General features: G+C 38.5%; 1 protein-coding gene and 2 long non-coding RNA genes across 4 annotated transcripts; 2 read left to right on the top strand and 1 right to left on the bottom strand.

Annotated features, from left to right (window-relative positions):
• Nucleotides 1-1,402: 1,402 nt before the first annotated feature.
• Nucleotides 1,403-13,843, top strand: samhd1 (SAM domain and HD domain 1). Its single transcript, XM_026154261.2, has 16 exons — nt 1,403-1,775; nt 1,900-1,966; nt 2,962-3,034; nt 4,294-4,454; nt 4,923-5,038; nt 5,273-5,343; nt 6,524-6,682; nt 7,418-7,518; nt 7,632-7,740; nt 7,837-7,928; nt 8,040-8,155; nt 8,904-9,043; nt 10,214-10,309; nt 10,498-10,602; nt 10,747-10,884; nt 12,969-13,843. The coding sequence occupies exons 1-16, from the start codon at nt 1,595-1,597 to the stop codon at nt 13,110-13,112; spliced, it is 1,869 nt and encodes a 622-aa protein (XP_026010046.2). The 5' UTR covers nt 1,403-1,594; the 3' UTR covers nt 13,113-13,843.
• A 488-nt stretch (nt 13,844-14,331) lies between these two features.
• LOC145422926 (uncharacterized) lies at nt 14,332-18,977 on the top strand. The gene is made up of 2 exons (XR_013904098.1): nt 14,332-14,525; nt 15,943-18,977. It is a non-coding gene; the product is annotated as an uncharacterized LOC145422926 (long non-coding RNA).
• Nucleotides 18,978-19,062: 85 nt separating this feature from the next.
• Nucleotides 19,063-23,673, bottom strand: LOC145422924 (uncharacterized). Of its 2 annotated transcripts, XR_013904097.1 has the most exons (3): nt 23,479-23,673; nt 21,052-22,061; nt 19,063-20,376 (listed from the first exon to the last, which is right to left on the bottom strand). It is a non-coding gene; the product is annotated as an uncharacterized LOC145422924 (long non-coding RNA). The 2 variants fall into 2 exon arrangements; XR_013904096.1 differs by having other exon boundaries at nt 19,063-22,061.
• Nucleotides 23,674-23,984: the final 311 nt, after the last annotated feature.

The raw sequence follows: 23,984 nt of genomic DNA, 5'->3' as shown, positions 1-23,984 counted from the left end.
TCATCGCAATTTGCTCCGCCCCCTACTTGTCATCCAAGTACTTGGCACGTGCATCAAGCTGTCTGCAAGTAGCGAGTTATAGACCGGAAGCAGAATGTGTTGCAAATACGTATCAAGAAGATCTTCTTCATTTATTTAATTATTAACCAATACTTTAGCAGTACTCTTTATAAGGGATTATTGATCTATAAAATTTAACAGGGAATTAGTGAGCGTATCAGAAAAACAGGAATAAAATTGTTGTTTTTTCAGTCATCTTTAGTCATTGGATACTTTTATAATTCAACATCATAATCTTTTGGTGTATAAGTGTCTGAGTTACGGGCTTCTGGTTTTGTTCTGTATTCAGAGTCTGCTGTCATAAAGACCCAGAACTTTATGGAAATACTTTTTGAGGTAAACACAGATATGTCAGGCTCAAAAGTGGCCCAAATGTGCCATTCCTATAAGTCAAACTTGACCCTGAGTGATATTCTCGATTCGGGTCAATATTAGGTCAGCTACAAGTCTGCCATACAGTACAAGCCAGATGTCAGAGATATCAGGTGTTTTATAACATTTATCTCCAAAAGTTGATTCTGTTCATCTGGACGTAGCGTTTTGTGGGAGAAACGTTTCGTCACTCATCCAAGTGACTTCTTCAGTCTCAGCTGACTGCAGGTTTCCCCAATCTCAGTGGTTGTTGATCAATGGTCATGAGAATTTGCATAATTAAGATTAAGGAACTGACCTCCCAGCCCATTGTTCCTTCAGTGTGCTGGTTTCAGTCATTATGCAAATGTACTGTTTATAAGATTGGGGAAACCTACAGTCAGTTGAGACTGAAGAAGTCACTTGGATGAGTGATGAAACGCTACGTCCAGATGAACAGAATCAACTTTTGGAGATTTACTTACGTGGATGATTGAGCATACATCAAGACCTTCTAACATTTGGTTATAGCAGACCCAGATGGCACTTGCCATCACATATACCAAACCCAGTTCATAACTTCTGGGCCTCATGTGGAGAACACCATAGACTTTTAGCCCAAATAATAATTTAGCAGTGCCATTACTGATCAGTCAGTAATAAAAAAAAAATAGCCCAGATTAGATGGGGAATGGAAATGTGGAACGATAATAGTTTTTGGGGGGATCTTTGCTTTTGCTTTTGGTTATGCCACCCAAAAAGCAGGGCGTTAAGATGGGTTTTATGCTGCAATGTCCCATTAAAATGGCATACTGAAAACATTATTTGGACACACAAATGTTGTTTTCACATGAAGAGCAATTTAAAAAAAATCACTATAGCTGAGCATAATATAATTTATCTTTAAGAGAAAACAATCAGTCATAACGTCTTGGTCGGTCAGCCATGTGAACAAAACAGTCTTATTTTGAAAGGAATCCCCGGAAGCGCTGTTAGTGTTTCGCTATGTTTTGTGGCTCCCTGGGGAAAGTCAAAACCCCGGCATTTTTCACTTCTCTCGTGTCTTCTCTGCACAGTTGTCAGATCAGCTGCAGTAGTCGACGGGAGAACGGCTATCGGCTACAATTTGTCGTGCCTTAACTTGCGCATCTAAAGCGAAAAGGTGCCAGTTTGTTAGCTCACCATGGAGAACCGAAAGCGACCATTAGCAGCGGTTTCAAGCCCAGACGATAGCTTCAAAACGCCGGAAAAGAAAGTGTCAGTGGTCCGGGTGTCGGATTCGGACTACATGCAGTGGGGAGTGGAGGAAATGTGCCGGTACCTGCAAAGAGAAGGTCTTGGAGAATGGGTGGACACATTCAAGGGTTGGTTTTCTGCTTTTGCCATCTTAAATTAGGCGCTCGAAGCTAAATGTTATTAGCGCTAATCTGCGGACTTCTGTTTTTATTGTAACATCTAAGCTAACATTGAAACTGTTGTGTTATACAGCACAAAAAATCACAGGTGTCGGGCTTCGGGATCTCAGGGATGCTGACCTGGAGAAGATTGGCGTAAAGTAAGTGCGTCCTCTGTAAAACATGGGTTGGGCGTGTGGACTGGGGGAAGTCTGGTGTCCTGCCAAAAAGCAATTTCCGGTTTCTTTGCCAGAAAACGATTACCAATATTTAAACCACTGTAAACGACACGCTGAACTGTAAGCTGTCACATACATACGTACATGCATACATTTTGACTCAGAGAGAGCATCCCTGTCACAGGGTACAAGCTGACTTTTACATATCTTTCATGTCATTGAGATTTAAAATGTCTCTTTCAAAAGCGATCTGGCTGACAGGGCTGTATAAATTGCAAGAAATAAAACAAAGCACGTATATTAATATATTTAAAAGTACTGGGTTGGATTACCGTGTGGAACTTAAAGTAGGTACAATAATGCAGTCATAACAAAACTTGCAAAAATGGTAATTTCAATATTTTCATATAACCCTTCGTAAATCTTCTTACTACAGGCTATTTATCAATATAGTCAAAATTATTGGACCTAAAACAAATGCATAGAAACATCAGCAATCAGTTTGTGTCACAGCTGGTTAACCCATTAAAGAGAGCAGCGCACACCTGTAGTGTCAAAGAAGGGCAATTTGGTGTGTATGTACAGCATCCATAAAAAAAACACCAGAGCCAGGCTCAGGGAGGAGCAGCCATTTGCTGCGGTATAACTAAGGTATGATTCAGGATCACCTGATCCAGGCAGAACTATGAGCTTTATCAAGTCTCATCTTAAAAGAAGAGACTGAGAAGAGTGTCTGTTTTCTGAACCCAAAGTGGAACTGGTTCCACAGGTGAGAACTCAAAAACTGAATTCCTAGCCTCCCGTTCTGCTTCTGTTTTCACAGCAACCTGGTGGACTAGTTTTTCAGCATCACTCTAACACAGGACGTTTCTAATTTTATCAATATTACGCAAGACATTTTATGCATCTCACCAGATATTCCTGCAACTTTTTCACTTTTATTTCTACCTCTTCTTTTTCTATTTTATTCTTCCAAGGTGTCTGGGTGACCGTCTGCGGATCCTAAACAGCCTCAGGAAGCTGTGGCAGATTGAAACTGAGCCAAGCAAGGTAACAGTTGTTTCACTGTTTTGTGCGCTTTCATCGCTGTGGAGATAAGTAACGCACAATTTGGGAAACGGAAACGTGGAGCACTGCAACCCTGATTTGGATAAGCTGTTAGGAAATCTGGCATAACACCACCACAGTCTCTGAATGAAAGACATTCTCTGTCCTCACTGGCAGAAGGACCTACCTGATACCTAAGAAAAATTTAGAACTTTTTAAATTAACCAAATTCCTGTCACTCTGCAGCCATATTGATAACACCTCTTTTGCCATTTTTTTCAGGCAGGAAATGTCAAGAATTAATTGCTGTATTTTAGTCAAACCATAAAATATTAAAATTGAAGATGTGTGCTGAAAACAGGGTTTCAGAAAGTCTTTTTGGTTCTGGAAGTCATCTACATTTGGACTATATAAATATATCCATTGGTAATCATAAGGTTTTTTGTCTGATTGTTCACGCTACAAATAAAATGTGACAGCAAACGCGCTCTAGTGTGAACCGTTCACGACCCTCAAAGCAGCCCGCATGCGCAAAAGAAGACGTCACACACAACGTGTTCTGTTTACACCCAGACCAACAGTATTGTTTGACTGATGGCCCTTAATATAAAGACTTGTTTCAGACTTTACGTTTCCCAATTTTGCTTTAAGTTATAAAGTTATTTTGTTATTTACATATGGCCTAATAATCATCCTTATTGCTGTTTTAGAGGAGCGGTGCTTCAAAGGATAGTTGCAGATTTCTGTCAGAATCTGCAGATTATACAGTACAAATAAAATGTTCACGTTTCTCCAACGTTGTCTTCCCAACAGTTTCACTAACATCTACACGGGATGGCCAGGAAGCGTTCACGATGTCTTCTCCAGCGCTGATAATTGGCGTCTGTCATGTGTCAGTGACGTAAAAGACGGATTTAATGGGACATGACCGTTCAAACAGCAGTCGCTTTCTAAAACATCAGATATGTATCGGATTCAGCACCACATACAAAAGTGACCTAGATCGGATTTGAAAATATCGGATGTGTGCTGTTCACACTGTCATACCATGATCGGATATGGGTCGCATAGGGTCAAAAAAGTCAGATTTGATGCGCTTTCGCCTGCAGTGTGAACGTAGCCATAGAAATGTTTGCCAACATTTCCACTGAAGTGTAAACTGAGCATATTTGCACACTGTGTTGAATATACTGTATGTACGGCCACATAAATGTCTTTTGTGGTGGTATACTCATACTGTTTGTTATTGTTTGTGCTTCCAGGTGTTTAACGATCCTATCCACGGGCATGTGGCGTTACACCCGCTTCTCATCAAAATCATCGACACACCTCAGTTCCAAAGATTGCGAAACATCAAGCAGCTAGGAGGGACCTACCTTGTCTTTCCCGGAGCGTCCCACAACCGATTCGAACATTCGCTTGGGTATGTTTTTAGTTCAACAGACTGGTTATTGAGAAGTGTTAAACTGATCTTGTTTTGCTGTTAACTACACATAAAGCTGTAAAATCATACCGAAGAGCATATCCTTCTCTCTAATATAATAGTATTAGAGTTTTATCACAGGTCACACAGAAAAATTAGCTCCAAGTTTATTTTACAGTGACAAACAACCTATTCATCCCTGCCTGCCTCATGGCTAATAACAGCTTTCTGTTATACTGGCAAATATGGGTATGGCAGAAAATAAGTGGAATAACAACACACAAAGTCAACATTTCAATGACTGTGAAACATAGATGTGTCACACATTTTTAAACCTTGCCAACCTTCCAGATAAACTCATTGCTTGAAACACCTGAAATTGCTAAACTAAAAGTGAAATTTATCACATAATCAAGTTTCACTGTGTATCTTGTTTGAAATTAGCGATTTTGTTTTGTCCTGGCACAGTGTGGGTTACTTGGCTGGACGGCTTGTAAAAGCTCTAAACGAGAGGCAGCCGGAGCTCCTTATCTCTCGCAGAGACATCTTGTGCGTGCAGATTGCTGGGCTGTGCCACGACCTGGGTAAGTGGTGTTATAAAAGAAACTTATTAAAACGTGTCACATGATACTGATGTAAATTAAAATGGACTAAAGGCAATTTGCTCAACCAATGCTGCGTTTACCGTGATTACTTACTGGGTCTCAGCACAAGTTAAAATAAAAGTGAAGCTGTGTTATTTTATTCTTATCATCTGTTTACCAGACCGCAGTGGAGCAAAGTTAACACAAACACATTATGTACTTTTCCCTTCCTAGGACATGGGCCATTTTCCCACATGTTCGATGGTGTGTTCATCCCCAAAGCACGTCCTGGTATAACCTGGAAGGTACTGAACTCTGTGGCACAAATGTTAAATGAAAACAGCAGTTAAGGAGAACACACAAGGTCGCATACAGGGCAGTATCAGCCACAGAGGGAGTCACAGTAGTTCAGCACCACTTTATTCTGAGTAACCCAAAATAAAAATATATAATTACATATTTTTGTAGCTCCACTTTTTCTCAGTAGCAGCGTGGAGCCTCTCAATGTCCTCAGTTTCATTTTCCCTGAAACTACTCTTGCATTGTTGACATGTTGTTTTCTTGAGGTTTTAGCTGCTGCAGTGAGTCTTAATAAAACTGTTTGGCAAACAAAGAAATGAGAATCAGCACCAGTGAGTCACATCTACAACCTACTTGCCAGAACTTGCATTTAAGCATGCAAGAAAAAATACTTTTTTTTTCAAAAGCCATCATACTTGACCTGAAGTCCTGAAGCTAGTTATAATTTCTAAAGGAAATAATGTTTCTGTTTCTGAGTTGTTTAAAATTAGGAAGTTACTGCTTTAACAAGATGTTTTTAAAAATAAAACCACACTGGATCTGACTTTTTCCAGACAGATGATGACTACTGTCTGGAAAACAGGCTATCTTTGTTGTGGCTCTTTTGGGAAGTTACAGGAAAAGCCTCGAGTTGTCTAAGTCATCTCACTTTGGAGGATAATGAAGCTTGAGTGCTATTGTGTAAATAATTTCACTGCTACCTAAAGACATCCAGCTAATGTTAACATTTAATTGGTGATGTAGGCTTTTAAAATGCCTACCTGCTCAACTCCCTTCATTCTATCGATAGTTGAAACTGTTTTTTAAAATCAAATCATAGTTCTGAAAATTATTTCCACTTGACTTTACAGTGAAGATCAATTTGCAGCAGTTGCTGGCGATTTTTGTTTACAGAAGCTCTTTATTGGCAATTATAACAACTGCGGGTCAAGACCTAAGCACAAAGCATTATTTGATTTGAAACTTTCTCAGTTAATGGCAAAGATAGCGATTGTAGTGTTCAGACTGATAAGGAGAGCTGATAAGAACACTAAGCACACGGTCATTGTGTACGTTATGACCACAGGCATGCTGTCTGGCAAACGTGAGAGATAAGACGAGCTTTCACGGTTGTTTCCTGTCATGTTTATTCTGAAGTCAGCACTTTCAAGTCACTGATAGTTCAATCTACTGTGTATCTCCCAGCATGAGACTGCCTCTCTCTCCATGTTTGACTACCTGGTGGAGGCCAACGGGCTGAGGCCTGTGATGGAGGAGCACGGGCTGGTGCTGCCTGAGGACCTGGACTTCATTAAGGAGCAGATTGCTGGACCATTAGACAAAACAGCAGCTAAGAGCAAAAAGGTACCTATCAGTTATTCCTGAATGGAACATGTCAGTAACTTCAACGCTCCACTGTCGGATATGTGATTTCTGTATGAAGTAAACCAGGATTTAGAGCCCTGCTTTAAATCTACACTTTAGTCTGTATGTATATTTACACGCTGGTGTGTGTGTCTGCAATGCATTGTTATACCATCACAGGTGAAACTGTGTCTTTATGTTGAGACTTCTGTTAGAGTTTCTCTATATTGGGCACATCAGACTACAGTGTAGGCTGAAGGTTTAGACTAATCCAAAATCTTCAGGTTCAAAAAAACCTTGTTGAAGTTTAGTTTTTTATATTTAACCTTAACTTTTTTTTCTTAGATTCTTTAGATGAATTTACTTTGAAAATGTAATTATTGAAAGACAATTGGAAAGTCTCCTTTAGCATAAAGTGCAAGTTTATTAGGTTAACCATTAACCTGATTTGGTGCCATCACATTAATTGTGAACTTACACACACACGACCTGTATAAAAGTTGTTTGTGTGTGTGTGTGTGTGTGTGTGTGTGTGCGTGTGTGTGTGTGTGTTTGGGGGGGTTTTGTTTTTTTTTCCCCTAATGTTTTCCTTTGGTTGTTTGTTGTTTTTTTTTTTGTCTGTTTCCATATTTTCTTGCATTTGTTTTTGACACTATAAAAACCCAGCAGCTGGAAATTGAGGCAGATAACTGCCCTGTTTAATCACACTTCTGATATTATCAATCATCTCCACAGTGGCCGTATAAAGGCCGTCAAAAAGACAAGTCCTTCCTCTACGAAATCGTGGCCAACAAAAGGAATGGCATTGACGTAGATAAGTGGGACTATTTTGCAAGGTGGGGCTTATTGAGTTAGTGTTTTGTTTTAAAATGATTTCCCAGTTTGTATATTTTCTATTAGATTTAATTACCTATCTCCCTTATGTTTCTCTTTCTCCATCTTAACTCAGGGACTGTTACCACCTGGGCATCAATAACAACTTTGATTATAGCCGCTTCCTAAACTTTGCCAGGGTGTGTGAGGTGGACGGGCAGAAGCACATCTGCACTCGAGACAAGGTGCTAGATTTTGTTGCATCTGTTTGCTTACTTTAAGCAGCAGTTTGAGTTTTAAAAGATATTTGGTCACTAAAATACATCCGCTCCCTTCAACAGGAAGTGGGAAATCTATATGACATGTTCCACACCAGGAACTGTCTTCACAGAAGAGCCTACCAGCACAAAGTGTGCAACATCATAGAGACTATGTGAGTAGCTGATCCCTCTAATAGTTTTGCTTTGCTTCATGCTTTATATTCTCTAACTGTACACAGCAAAATGTCCTCACATGTAAAAATCTGTTGGACATGTTTCTCCAGGATCACAGAGGCTTTTTTAAAAGCAGACCCACACCTTCAGTTTGAAGGTAAAGATGGGAAGATGTTCACGCTCTCCACAGCCATTGATGACATGGTGGCCTACACCAAGCTGACAGGTGTGTATGAAGGGGTGTTGTTAGCTTATATTTGTAGTGCATCAGGACAAAAAACGAGGCGAGGTCAAGACTTCATCCCATCAAAAACTATCTGTATAAAAGAAAATTTAATTTCTTTTTCAGTCAAAACCTGTAACTTTCAAACTTGTGTTTCAAGTGACAGTATAGTAAAGGTGTTTATCGATATTGATAATCCAAGAAAATTCTGCTAAATTAAACATGATCAGTATTTATTACTTGTGCTTGTCATTACTTGTTAATAATCTGCAGAACTAGCTGGCTTCTTTTAAGTGTGCACCTGCAGGTTTAGTGACTACCAAGCTTTGGCAAACCCTCAGTAAATATTTTTATTCTCTCAGACAACCTTGATCTGTTTGTGCACTGTGTTAACTGCCTCTGTGATTAATGGTGAACTTGTGGAAATACCAGTTTGGTTTAAAGAACCTCGCTTTTAATATATGGAGAAAAAAAGAAACATTATGATTGGTGTTAAGGTACAATTTCTAATCAACTAATTAACTAACTAATAAACTCCAGCCACTTATGCACTAAAATACAGTTTGTGTTGTGCTTGTCAAGTAACTCAGCTGAGTAGAAAAAGACTAATTTGTGTTTCTGTGATAATCGTGTGCATGAGAGATTGAACCGTAAAGCCACATTTTTATTGAAGGATCTTTTTAAATATTGAAATGATTTACTGACATTTTTGGTTCTTTATTTACCTGTACCCTCTTTGTTTGCCTGGTAGATAATGTGTTTGAACAAATACTCAACTCCTCCTCCCCCGAGCTTGCAGAGGCGAAACAGATCCTGCACAACATCGTCTGCCGGCGCCTCTACAAGTGTCTGGGCCAAACTACCTCAGAAACTTCCATACTTGTCACCCAGGTATTTTTTTTTTCTTATAAAAGCAAAAGAATTAGCAACAAAGCATGCAAAAACTTAAAACAACTTTGCTCAATAAAATAATACATAACAAAATAGCTCAGAAAGGTTAAAAAATTGCCTTCAAAATTGAAAGTAAAATGCAAAAGATGGCAGGGGTGTTTGAGTAAATCAGAACCCCAGTAAAAAGGAGCAGGTTTAGCACGTTTATTGGCCCGACAAGGTTCTCCCACCTTTGTTTTCTCTCAACAAACAAATTTTATAATAGAAAAAAAATATTGAAAATGACGCACTTGCTTTCAGTGTTATTTGTGATTGAGCTCCAGCCTCTACTCTACACACACGCAGAGGAATGAAAAGAGGCTGCATCCAAGTGAAGTAAAAGATGAGCTGAAGTTAGTAATTAATTAAACTCCTTGTGGTTAAAAAAGCCAGAAGACTTAATTTTAAGTTCAGACTGAGCTTAAATGTGGAGGAAGGTGATCTTTTCACTTGTTTCCATTGATAATGAGCATGTTCTGCAAAGCAACAGCACAAATGATGTAAGAAGACACTAAAACAACAACCGTGTATGCAGTTTGTAACAATCTTCATACTTTGCAGACTAACAGCAGCCGTCTTTCTGTCTCATCACTGCAGCATGCAAGGAGAAAGCATGAACTCCTCCTAATTTAACTTCCTAATTATCTTTGCACTTTGAGATGATGGTGATGAGGGGACATTATGTGTCCTGAAAGTAAAGACATAATGTTTCAGTTAATACTGAAATGAACGTAATCTGACAGCTGATAACGTGAGCTGCAGTCCGAGCTTTCCCGGTTGCTTGTTTTGTGCAATCAAGAAATAAAACAAAACAACAAAACACAGAGAGATTCTCTGTTCACTGACGCATACAGAAAAGAAAATGATCAGTACTGAAGTTTCAGCCAAATGTTGACATTTTGCAGTTCGCTAATTAAAAAATGAAATGGAAAAATCTGCCTGTTATGTTTCTGCTGTTTTGCCAAATGGATTTGATATGAGAAATTGCTCATTCTGTGGTTCTGTTTGTTAGTGTTTTTTTTATTTTATTTACATGCTATATATAGAATTTCAGTTATTTATAATATGTAACAAAAAAAATATGATACAATGATATATCTGTTAACTCTGCAATTTCTTGCTGTTTACAAGGAGACGATCAAGAGCTTGGAAGCTGACCTGGCCCGATCCATCCCTCAGAGCGGCACCCAGGACGTCAATCTACAGCCAGAGGACTTCGTAGTTAGTGTGAGTTTTTAATTAATGTAAATATATTCATCATATAATTTGCTCATGGCCTTAAAACTGGGAGATTCTTTTTAATATGGATATGCTTTTGTTGCTTGTCATTGGATTTAGTTATATTTGGAGTCAGGGTGTTGCCTGTACTTTTGGGGCTTTAGGCTCTTCACGATGTAATACTTTGTCTGTTTTAGGTTATTGTCATGGATTATGGGATGAAGGAGAAGAACCCCATCAACAATGTGCGTTTCTATTGCAAGAACGACATGACTAAAGCCATCCAGATACGCAAGAATCAGGTCAGAAGTAAAGCAAGATGCGAAAAATTCAATTTTTGAATATATGAGCACGTTTCCTTTGGTTTTTCATTTATTCTTCTTTTAAAAAAAGAGTGTCTCTTTCCCTCTGCCTCTGTAATTTGTGGCTGCTGTTGTTCTTGTCAGGTGTCTAAACTTCTTCCAGAGCAGTTTGTTGAGCAGCTGATCAGGGTCTACTGTAAGAAGACAGATGATAAGACTTTGGAGGCTGCCAAGAAGCACTTTGTTCAGTGGTGCATGGACAGGAACTTCTCAAAGCCTCAGGTACTGTTTATCTGCTGCACTGTAAAGAATTGCAGTTGAATGCAGCGGCAGTGGTTAAAATATTGAATGGAGTCACATAATGAATAGGTCTGTGTTGTTACCTCTCTGCCACGCCTTGCAGCCTTGCAGTGGTAATGCAAGAGTCTATGTGGATTGCATGGGCTTAAGTGCTAATTGCTTTTATCCATATGTTATTATGTGTGGATAAAGGCATGTGTAACAGTTGTCCTCTCCTTGCTGCAGTCATACAGTTTATCTCCAAGTTTCAGCTGCAATTATCTGGTGCTTTAAATTCTAAAAAGAGGCCATTAGTAGCATGTTATATCTGCAGAGTGTGCAGGTAAGTTATGTTAGATTATTAGCTGATTCAGTCAAGCTATAATAGATGTTTTTAACATTTGTATCAAGTGTTTACATTCACAGAGCTTTATACGTCCCACATAACTGTTTAGCTGCAACAGTGTGCTTTTTGTTTTCTGGCTTTGGGACACTGATCCAGCTCTGCACCCTCTCCAGGAAACTTGGAGAGGCATGTTCTTTGTGGACTTGGAAAAGGCTTGGTGTATCCTCCCACAGTGTGCCCTGTGGGAGTGTATATCGGGCCCATAAGGGCACAAGACTTGTTCACTGAGGGCGTAGAACTCTGTCAGACCTTCTTTTTGTCACATATTCTGTTCATCGCTCTTATGGACAGAATTTCTTGGCTGTGCCTAGAAAGTGTGTCCATAAAACACTGGAAAGCTTTCCAGTGTGGTGGCCTCAGGATGGAAGTCAGAGAGCTGCTTCTCTACTCCTCCATGACAAAAGGAGCCAATTAAAAAAATAAAATTGTACACAGAACTTTTAAAAGACTGTGTGGTTTGCTTGTAGGTTAGATATAATGCCACTTCTGTTTTTTAACATAATGAACATACAGCTCATTAGCATTCGTGTTTACGAAGTATTGTGTATGAATTTGAAACCGATATGCTGTTAAATCCGGAATAAGTAGCATCACTTAACAGTCGAATTCCCTCTCGTGACTTGCATATCGTTCTTTCCACTGCAGCTGGCAGCTCCTCATACACTGTACCAATAGCAAACAAAAGCCTTTTCACAAAGAATTATTATTTCCAGGGTTGGTCATGTGACTTAGAAATGTTTTGTCACATATTTGAGCTTGTGATTCCTGTAAAAAACAAAAACAAAAAAGTCTCCATGCTTTGAAAGGACCAAAACCTCAATTTGCATCCTGAATATTTTCCAAAAACCAATATATTCTAAAACAAACTCCCTAATTTTGTTATTCAATATACTCAAAATGGTGATAAAGACAATCTGAAACCTTGTGGAGGGAAAACAAAGAGCACAAATAGCTGAGATGCCATCTGAGAGTTATATGGTTGGGAATTTGTGGTGCAGTTTGTACAGAAGAAGTAACAAACATGTAAATAAGGCTAAACCTGGTGACGAAATGATGAAGAGCTTGGATTTAGCAGCTAAAAAGCCAAATATACAGACAAAAAAAATCGAGTAGAAATGTAAATACTGAGTTTACACTTGCCACGTGGCCAGAAACTGCACTATAGAGGATCTATAAAACTGCTCTGTGACTGCTAGATGATTTAGTAATCAGCTGTTTTCTAAGCAGCAGGCTGAAGTAAATAAAAGGTGCTCACAGCTGGCTCAGACCCTGAACAACCAGGCAAACATCTCCCCATATTAGAAAGGACATAGAGGGTAAACACTAATCTTTTGTTGCTGAAGAGAAAGCAACTGTTTGACAGCACTTCCACTGACTAACAGCAGAGAGACATTTTCTCTGTGCATTAAAGGAAGTGACAGATCGAGATATTTTAGTTTTACTTTACATCTAGTATCAGTACTAATCATATAGAACATGCTCTGAGGCCTTGTTACTTTAGCATTTTTGCATAATTTAAAAAGGCATAAGTTGCTTGCTGCTCCTGTCTTTTGCTTAAAGACTGTAAGTCAATGTCCTAGAAAGGAAGAATTGTCTTCCAGATCCTTCAATTCCTGCAATCACTTGTTTATTTCCACCACTTGTCTCAACATCAGTATCTTTTGTTTCTGTTCTCACGCAGGATGGAGACATAATAGCCCCAGAGCTGACTCCTCTGAAACCCAGCTGGTCGAACATCAACGAGGATAGTGAAGAGGGCACATCCACAGAAGCAAACGGTGTCAATTTAAATGGAAAAAAGACGGCCAAAGCGAAGCTTTTCTAGTGAGAGAGGGAGATTTTACATATGGAGAAAGATCAGATGAAACAGTGTGCTATATTTTTCTGTGAGGAGTGTGCTGATGAACACAGCAAGTTGTTTTATATCAAAAAGGTTTCAAATATTCAAAAAGAGAAGAAGCATAGATGTCTTTCAGAACTTCTCAGGGTTTTTTGTTTGTTTGTTTTTTTGGTTCGGTTTTGTTTGTGAATATGGTTTTAATTTAGACTTCTCTGGGGGGGAAATGTCTTATCATGTCATTAGATACCAAATGATGAATCAGGTCAGTTCAAATGTTACACAGACTACATTTCAGGGCAGTATATCTTATAGCTGGGATTTAGGTATTTTATTCAGCTTCAGCTAAAGTTTGAGGCTGTTTTCAGAACTCAGGCTTTCACGCACAAAATGTTACATATGAATCTGTGATGATATTTAAAGTGAGCATTTGCTTTTACTCTTGGGGTGGTTTGGAGAGTTGGTTTGACTTTTGTTTTGTGGTGTTTTATTTATTCTCCTTATTGTATCTCAGATTGCTCACTGTCATCTTCACCTCAAAGTTCAGTGCGACATTTTATTGGTAATGTGTTTGGGACGCCTTTTAAAATGATTCTTCTCTTGCCACGATATGGGGCATCATCATCAGATTTTTGCTGTGTTTAAAAATACATGTATTTTTAAAACAATCAAAATGATGGAGATAATCCTGTCAGAATAAATACTTTCATTCAACCATGTCCTTCTGTATGAAATTTTTATTGAACAGTAGAGGGCAGCATGCTCCCAGTCATGGCAAGGCAAGGAGTTTAATAAGTAAATGGCAATTTTGTGGTGTGATGGATCCAGCTCAGTGTATGAGCATGCAAATCACATGTCAGATGGCTGGAGTGCAGCACCTGGGTTCAACTTCTCTCTCTATCCACACCCGTCTGTTTATTACGGAAGAGGATTAGGGCCACTGGAAAAAAAAAAAAAAAAGAATTCTGACTTTAATCTCAGAATTCTGACTTTAATCTCAGAATTCTGACTTTATTCTCAGAATTCTGACTTTTTTCTCAGAATTCTGACTTTTTTCTCAGAATTCTGACTTTAATCTCAGAATTCTGACTTTTTTCTCAGAATTCTGACTTTATTCTCAGAATTCTGAGATTAAAGTCAGAATTCTGACTTTATTCTCAGAATTCTGACTTTTTTCTCAGAATTCTGACTTTAATCTCAGAATTCTGACTTTTTTCTCAGAATTCTGACTTTTTTCTCAGAATTCTGAGGTGGGCACCTGCAGGCTTCCAGCTTCGGTGACAGCGATGTGTCCAGTTTGGCAGGTGGAGAACTAATTCACTAAATATGGTGGATATAAGTGACTTTTTGCGTGGCCGAGGGGTCCCCGAAGATGCTATTTTATTAATGGAAGAGCAGAAGGTGAGTAACAAAAAAGAGAAATAGTTTGGTGTCTCCTATTTTTACAGGAAAACAGTTACGGTACAGTTACGGTTAGCTGTTAGCATGCTTGTTAGCTTATAATGTTATATAGGAATGAACGTGTTTCACGATGTTACAGTATACTAGGTGAATTGACGTTTTAACTGTTGTTGATCGCAGGATCATCCCAGATGGGTTCGTTGCATTTTATTTTATTGTTCTACTATTTCAGAGTTTTTCAAGGCAGTTAAGCGGAGCTGTGTTACAGATGCTAGCCGCCTGCCAATATCACTGATATATTTGATGTGTACAAGTAAGTTACACTTAGTACAGCGGAGGAGAGAAGCTGTAATGAATGTTTATGCGGATATTTCACTCAGAAAAATGGGTGGCGTTCATACACAGCCACCGACACAGCCCCGGTTGTTGTTCTGACGGTGGCCGACTGACGATCCCCTCACAACATGTTAGCTAACACAAACTAATGTAGTGCATGTAACTGTGTATACGTTAGTGGTACAGTGTCGGAAGAAATGAGCAAACTGTTTATAATGTCAGAATGACATCATCTTTCTCCTATATATAAAAGTGCTGGCTGAGGAGCGCTGCCGGGTTGAACTTTGACCTCGGAGTGACGTGACGTTTGTTCGCACAACCAATAGAAGTGCAGAAAGTCGCAAATCAGGCATATTGTTCGCATAAACACAAAAATAAATAACGAAATAATCCCGATATTGTGCCAAAGACTGATTTACAATGTTACTTTGTGTTCTATGTGTAATACCTTTGCTTAAATGACTAAATGGACTGTGTATTTATGACTCTGCGTTATAGTCTTACATACATAAGTAACATTCATATGTACAGATAAAAATGTACAGAGCTATGTACACAAGCGTGTACACAAAAGTCTACTGCTGATCGAGCTGCTCAGTGGTCGTACAGTCTCATGCAGAGAGCGTGGAGGTGTTGTCCATGGTGGATGTTAGCTTAGACAACATCCTCTCCTCCCCAGTCTGCTCAGTGGACTTTAGCAGACCGCTAAAGCTGGCCCTCCCGACCAGTTTGTTAAGTTTCCCCCTGTCCCTCTCTGCCATTCCACCACTCCAGCAGACCACAACATAAAAGACAGCAGTGTCGTAGAACATCCTTAGAAGACGTACTACCTACATCATAACCAATCAAGTCCCGCTTTTTTTTAAATACAGAAGAGGATTTATTATTTACTGAAAGGCTATGCCTTAGTTTGCTTCTTTCATTATTGTGTTTCGCCCTGCATAAAATAGATAGCTTTTCTGATAACTACAGTCAATACTCTCCTACTGGCATTAACGAGGCCAAGAGGCTTAACTGTAATATTGCTTTGCAGCGTAAATGTTGCAGAAAATGACTGTCTTTTCTTTCTTCCTGTGTGCAGATTGACTGTGACGTCATAGCGCTGATGGATGACGCAACTTTGGCAAACTACATTCCCTCGTACGGAGACCGAATTGCCGTCTTCAATTTCTGCAAAAGCAAGCAACCACTGTCAAAAAGAAAACTAGGACTTCTGCAAAAACTTCGTGAGAAAATGAAAACCAGAAAAGAAAGTCCAAAGGAGAACACTTCACATACAGATGCAGGAATAAGACAGACAAAGAAGCAAAAAGCAACACGCAATGTTGAGATAGGATGGATACATTGTGATGGAAAAATAGCCAAACAGGTGAGAGCGAAGCAGGGAGGTGGCACTAGAAAAATTCAAATGGCCACTGATGCTGGATTAAAAGATATTCTTCAGGAAGGAAAGAAACTTTTTTTTCCTAATGGCATATCTCCTAAGGGATGTGAAACAGATTTTGAGTTTGAGGTTTGGGACTTTAAACAGAACCACCTTACTGATGATACCTGCCAGTCTATTGGCAATATGTATGAGGCAGCGAGACTGACAATGTTACGCTTCTACATTGCAACAAAACCAAAAGATCCTGAAGAAGATGCCAGCGAGACATCTGAAGTGGTGTTTGTCTCAGAAAGCAGTGGCAGTGATATTAATCCATTGCAAGTGGGGGAAGTCAGGGGTAATTTTGATGAAGTCATCGCTGGTTCAGAAATTTTAGATGATCCAGAAATTACTTTTGGTCCAATTTTTGATGCTGAAGAAGATACAGAAGACACATTAGTCTATGAGGGTTTTCTCGTACCCCTCAGTCCACCTAATTCAGAGAACATAATAACAATCACCATACGTCATACTGACACTTTACATGACATGATTACTGCTTTCTCTGATGAGGAGATTTTGACCAAAACACTGAATGTGAAGCGCATACTTCCAGACAACACAGAAGAACCAGGCACTGGATCAGGAATACTAAGAGATGTACTCACATGCTTCTGGCATGAATTTTATGAGCGATGCACCCTAGGTGCAACCATTAAAGTGCCATTCATTCGCCATGATTTTCCTGCTGAAAAATGGAAGGCAGTTGGGCGAATACTCCTGAAAGGTTACCAAGAATGTCAGTATTTTCCAAATAAACTTGCAATCCCTTTTATGGAACAAGTGCTTTTCAGTGGTGTTTACAGTGATCTTAAAGCACACTTTCTACAGTTTGTCAGCAGCCAAGAATGTGATGTTTTGATGGAAGCAGTAAAAGATTTCTCTGCAGTTGACTTGGATGATCTTGTGGAAATTCTTGACAGTTATGGCTGTAGAAAAAGAATCACTGCTGAGACTCTTCCTACAATCCTTGATGAAATAGCACACAAAGAGCTTGTCCAAAAACCAATGTTTGTTATTGACTGCTGGCGGGAGATCATCGACCCCCATATCTCCCTCAGTCCAGAGGGACTGACCAAGTTATTCTCTGAACTGCAACCAACTTCAAAAAAAGTGTGCCAGCTGCTGAAATTTGCTGTGGATTTGACTCCACAACAAAAAGAAGTGAAAAATCATCTCAAAAGATTCATCAGAGAGCTGGATAACATTAAACTTCAGAAATTTATGCGTTTCTGCACCGGATCTGACCTTATAGTAACAAACAGTATTTATGTGGAATTTCAAGATATGACAGAGTTTACAAGAAGACCAGTCGGACGCACGTGTGGGAATGTTCTGCAGCTAGCTAACAGCTATGAAAACTTCCCAGATTTTCGTTCTGAATTTAATGCAGTTCTTGAAAGTAATGTCTGGGTGATGGATTTTGTTTAGACTCTGACAGCAATGCGCTACATTTGAACTGCTCATGCACACTAGAGCATAACTGTAAAGAGATGTTAGGAATATGTATTTTTATGTATTTTGAACTTATACAGTATACTTTTTTTAATTAGAGAGAAGTTTCTCATCTCTGTTAGAAGTCTAGTTTTGGCTAATATTTCATTTTCTTTTATCATTTTGAGTTTTACATAATACAGTCACAAAACAAAACGAACAGGTACACTGTTTACTACCATATCCAGAGCTGTCTTCACCAAATCCAAGCTTTCCAGCTGTAAGACAGAAACCTTCAGCAAAAGCATGAAGAAAGATTACTTAAGATCTATAAACTATAATTAAACTGCTCTTAAACGTTCTTTAATGCACCATGTGTGGTGTGAGAGCTCAGCACAGTCAAATACTTTTGTAAGTAATTAGTAGTAAGACTAATTCATTCAGATGGTATTTTCTTATTAGGTCAGGGCTAAAACTGAACATAGTTATAACGTAAAAGTAATGCTGTTATGCAACACTGTATTGTAAAAGGAATAAGTACAATTTTATACTTTAGCATTTGTCATGTCTGAAAACATTTTGCTTTACAGTATATGCAATTTTTAGTTAAGGTAGGTTAAGGTATCAAAGTTTGGCATTTGTTGTTGATTACAAAGGTTCCATATAAAGTTGGTGAAAATATTTTTTTAAATTCCAGTATTTTCTTAATGTCATATTGTTTCTAAGCATACCTGTTATTCATCCATCAAATTGATTCAAGCTGCTTAAAGGATTCAGTCTGTTTTGAAGATGGTTATTGATTACTGAGATCATAAATAAACACTGTACACTTCAGTGCAGTGGTCAAGTACTGTGATTATTCAGGCATCCTTTTGTAATGCCAAATTGTCATGTTCTCAGATATAGTATTAATCTTAACACCTGAAAAAATGTCTTGTTACTGCCAGAAATTATGCATTTTTATTTGTATGCATGTATGTTCTCAGTCATTCACACTTGTTTTTATTTCTATACCATAGATGACACTGAAGGAATATGTGATACCACAATAGCCAGTGTTCATGGTCTTTACAGTAAGTCACTGATGTATACTGATGCATAACAAGACTATATGAGATCTATAAGTTTGTTTTAAAAGTTGAGTCATTCTTGTTACAGGGCAGCTTATACGGTTATGAGTTTTAGCCATGTTATTGGCATTGGAAAGAACAGGTTTCTTGTAAACTTTTTCCAATAAAATGTTACTGTACACAGTACATTTGTATTGTTGTTTTGAATATGTTCATCAAACTCCATATCTATTTGAACATGCCAGAAGTCAAGAGACTGCCACACATGAGCTCAGTAACATGGAAGAATACCATTTATTTTTAATTTCAAATATTTCATAAAGATACACAAATATAAATGTAAAACATGTTGCACTTAATGGGACAATAACTTGGTTCCACTTGCAGGAACTGTTTTGTTGCATTGTTGCTGGAATACTACAAATAAAAGTCAAAATATTTTTGGTATGTTTCTTATAATTTTAGGATTCATATCATGAAGGAGCCTTGTATACAACAGCTAACACTGAATCAGTATAGCAATGATTCGTGGTCATTTTACATGAAAAACCAGCTAAAATATCTTACAACTAACAGAAGTGAAATACATTAATAATTAAGTGATGGATCTTCATATGGGTAAATGATTATAATAGCTTTGCTTTAATATAATTGCACTAAAAGCTCCCCAAAAGGCATAACGACTTTAAATATTAACAATGATACGTTTATAGAAACATGCTGTTGTCAAGACCTAGAATTGTTAATGCTACTATGGTTTGCTGAAACATACCACAGATAACCCGGGCACTTAGCATATCATATGCTGGTGCCTGGGTTTCCAGCCATGAATATTAAGAGTAAAGGTTGATACAGAAAACAATGAGCAGGGAGCTGGTCAGTTTATATTTTATATACTATGCACATGTCTGGCAACAAAACACAGAAATGTATATTGCAATTTACTGGTAGGCAGGTTTACACCACTTATGATTCAATCAAAAATATAACATTTGTAAATGCAGTTTAATGTATGGCCTTTTAAAAGGATTGACATGTGTTTCATAACTGATTGATAATATCACAATATTCAGCTTTTTCAAGTAATATATAAACATTTCTGTTTAATGGTAGTGTGAATGTAGAAAAACATTTTTCATTTAATGCAGTGCAGAAATACCTGCATAAAAGGTACCTGTAAGACATGGCACCTACTATCAAATCACGTTATCAAGATAAAGAGAAATATTTTGTATTTATTTGTACATTTACACACTGAAGTTCCTTAAATACTTTGCAGTATTTCTTCTCTTAACCTAATGTACAGATCCGCAGCACCAAGTGGATCTCCTGGGGCATCCCATTCATTTTCTACCATAAGCAGACAACACAGTTCAAAGACTGTTTCATCACAGGGGTGTTGACCTTTTGGGCTACACTCTTCCATACACAAAGTGATATCCTCCATAGAAATAGGCTTCAGTCTATCCTCAGCACTGTGCAGCTCTGGAAATGAGTACATTACTACTGGTCGACCCGATGCTGCACTACCACTTGGCCGGATTTTGTGCGAGTTCCATGTGTTCACAACTTCATCAAGTTCATCCTACATGAAAAACAACACAATATAAGTACCGGTATATGAAACAGACCATGTACCAGTAGATTTAGCCAAAGTTGAGGCTTATTAACTCATTAATCAACAGACATAGAAACTGACCTCTAATTAATGTAAAACCAAGCAGCAACAACAAAAGAGCACTTTCACTAAACAGCACATGGACACAGAATGGTGCTGCATGATTCTGCTGTTGAATAGATAGCCCAACACTTTATACTCAGTGTGCAATGATTCTACAATAAATTTTCAATAGAGAATTAACCAAATGATAGGATTGCTTTCTGAAACCGTGCCCAAAGGACCACTAGGTAACAGACTCCATAGTAATTTAAACCATGTGGCAATAAATAAAAAAAAATGCTCCATGCACCTGTGCTGAGAAAGGTGCAGTTACTTCCACTGATAACATGAATACAATTCCATCAAAGTATTAAAATGGAATCCCAAAAAGTTGATTCTGTTCATCTGGATGTAGCGTTTTCAGTGTGAGAAATGTTCTGTCAAAAAACATTCCTTACCTGGCTGATTGAGCATGCATCAAGACATATTAAAATGGAAATAAAATTCATATTTAATTTAAAGAAAAAAAATGTTCTAACCATATTTATATTTTCTATTTATGCAGCTAAGACATTACATAGCATGAGCACATGCTTTTACCTGAATAAGATTGAGAAAGCAGAATTGGATAAGACTTTTGTCCAAAAAATCCCCTGTGAAGTGGCCATCATCCTGAAAAGTTTGAAATAAGTTCATCCAAAATTGTGCACTCTGTTTGCGTAGGGTAGCCCACCATCCTTCTATACGTTGGTTGGCCGTACTTCTTCCGTAAAGGAAACTTTTCTCACCTGCAAAACTGTCTGTGTGGTTTCTCCGTAAAAACATCTGCATTTGTTCGACACAACCATTTTCGGTACCTCGGTCAGCACGTAACCTTTCTGGACATCCGCTGATGCATGAAACTGTTTTCAGAAAATAACTTGCAATCAATTTAGGGTCACTGTTTGTAGTATAAGCCTCCATCCATAAAACATAGCGGCTAAAACCATCTATGCAGCCACTGATAGCAATACCATATGGTTTCAACTTGTCATAGCCATCCATGTGCCAGAGAGCATTTGGCCCTCTGCAGCTGTACTGTCGTCTTCTCAACCGTCGAGCTCGTCTCAGTTCCACACCTTGAGGGTCAAGCAATTTGATTATGCATCTTACAGTATCTTGTGACACCACAAATCCATGTTGAATTGCACGTAGATGTAGCCAACGATAACCTTGCATCTGTCCATTTGTCATGATCTCTTGTTGGACAAAGGCTAGCACTTCCTCCAAGTTTGATTGATTCTTCCTTCTAAAAAGCCCAAGTCTTTTACAAATTCTCTTTAGAGTTCGAACACTTATAATTGTCTGATGACTATGTGCTAAAATTGAAAGTATTTCTTTGTTACTGAAAGAAAGTCTGAAATACAGTCTTATTAAGTCATCCAAATCTGACATGTCAGCCACTGTTTCTCTCACTTTGAGAGGTGAACTTTTTGCAGAAGTCCTAGTTTTCTTTTTGACAGTGGTTGCTTGCTTTTGCAGAAATTGAAGACGGCAATTCGGTCTCCGTACGAGGGAATGTAGTTTGCCAAAGTTGCGTCATCCATCAGCGCTATGACGTCACAGTCAATCTGCACACAGGAAGAAAGAAAAGACAGTCATTTTCTGCAACATTTACGCTGCAAAGCAATATTACAGTTAAGCCTCTTGGCCTCGTTAATGCCAGTAGGAGAGTATTGACTGTAGTTATCAGAAAAGCTATCTATTTTATGCAGGGCGAAACACAATAATGAAAGAAGCAAACTAAGGCATAGCCTTTCAGTAAATAATAAATCCTCTTCTGTATTTAAAAAAAAGCGGGACTTGATTGGTTATGATGTAGGTAGTACGTCTTCTAAGGATGTTCTACGACACTGCTGTCTTTTATGTTGTGGTCTGCTGGAGTGGTGGAATGGCAGAGAGGGACAGGGGGAAACTTAACAAACTGGTCGGGAGGGCCAGCTTTAGCGGTCTGCTAAAGTCCACTGAGCAGACTGGGGAGGAGAGGATGTTGTCTAAGCTAACATCCACCATGGACAACACCTCCACGCTCTCTGCATGAGACTGTACGACCACTGAGCAGCTCGATCAGCAGTAGACTTTTGTGTACACGCTTGTGTACATAGCTCTGTACATTTTTATCTGTACATATGAATGTTACTTATGTATGTAAGACTATAACGCAGAGTCATAAATACACAGTCCATTTAGTCATTTAAGCAAAGGTATTACACATAGAACACAAAGTAACATTGTAAATCAGTCTTTGGCACAATATCGGGATTATTTCGTTATTTATTTTTGTGTTTATGCGAACAATATGCCTGATTTGCGACTTTCTGCACTTCTATTGGTTGTGCGAACAAACGTCACGTCACTCCGAGGTCAAAGTTCAACCCGGCAGCGCTCCTCAGCCAGCACTTTTATATATAGGAGAAAGATGATGTCATTCTGACATTATAAACAGTTTGCTCATTTCTTCCGACACTGTACCACTAACGTATACACAGTTACATGCACTACATTAGTTTGTGTTAGCTAACATGTTGTGAGGGGATCGTCAGTCGGCCACCGTCAGAACAACAACCGGGGCTGTGTCGGTGGCTGTGTATGAACGCCACCCATTTTTCTGAGTGAAATATCCGCATAAACATTCATTACAGCTTCTCTCCTCCGCTGTACTAAGTGTAACTTACTTGTACACATCAAATATATCAGTGATATTGGCAGGCGGCTAGCATCTGTAACACAGCTCCGCTTAACTGCCTTGAAAAACTCTGAAATAGTAGAACAATAAAATAAAATGCAACGAACCCATCTGGGATGATCCTGCGATCAACAACAGTTAAAACGTCAATTCACCTAGTATACTGTAACATCGTGAAACACGTTCATTCCTATATAACATTATAAGCTAACAAGCATGCTAACAGCTAACCGTAACTGTACCGTAACTGTTTTCCTGTAAAAATAGGAGACACCAAACTATTTCTCTTTTTTGTTACTCACCTTCTGCTCTTCCATTAATAAAATAGCATCTTCGGGGACCCCTCGGCCACGCAAAAAGTCACTTATATCCACCATATTTAGTGAATTAGTTCTCCACCTGCCAAACTGGACACATCGCTGTCACCGAAGCTGGAAGCCTGCAGGTGCCCACCTCAAAATTCTGAGATTAAAGTCAGAATTCTGACTTTAATCTCAGAATTCTGACTTTATTCTCAGAATTCTGAGATTAAAGTCAGAATTCTGAGATTAAAGTCAGAATTCTGAGAAAAAAGTCAGAATTCTGAGAATAAAGTCAGAATTCTGACTTTAATCTCAGAATTCTGAGAAAAAAGTCAGAATTCTGAGATTAAAGTCAGAATTCTGACTTTAATCTCAGAATTCTGAGAATAAAGTCAGAATTCTGAGAAAAAAGTCAGAATTCTGAGATTAAAGTCAGAATTCTGAGAAAAAAGTCAGAATTCTGAGAATAAAGTCAGAATTCTGACTTTAATCTCAGAATTCTGAGA

This window comes from Astatotilapia calliptera, chromosome 20, assembly GCF_964374335.1.
Source record: "Astatotilapia calliptera chromosome 20, fAstCal68.1, whole genome shotgun sequence".
In the NCBI taxonomy this organism is placed as follows: Eukaryota; Metazoa; Chordata; class Actinopteri; order Cichliformes; family Cichlidae; genus Astatotilapia; species Astatotilapia calliptera.
The sequence above is the reverse complement of the archived record's forward strand: the minus strand, read 5'-3'. Positions and strand labels throughout refer to the sequence as shown.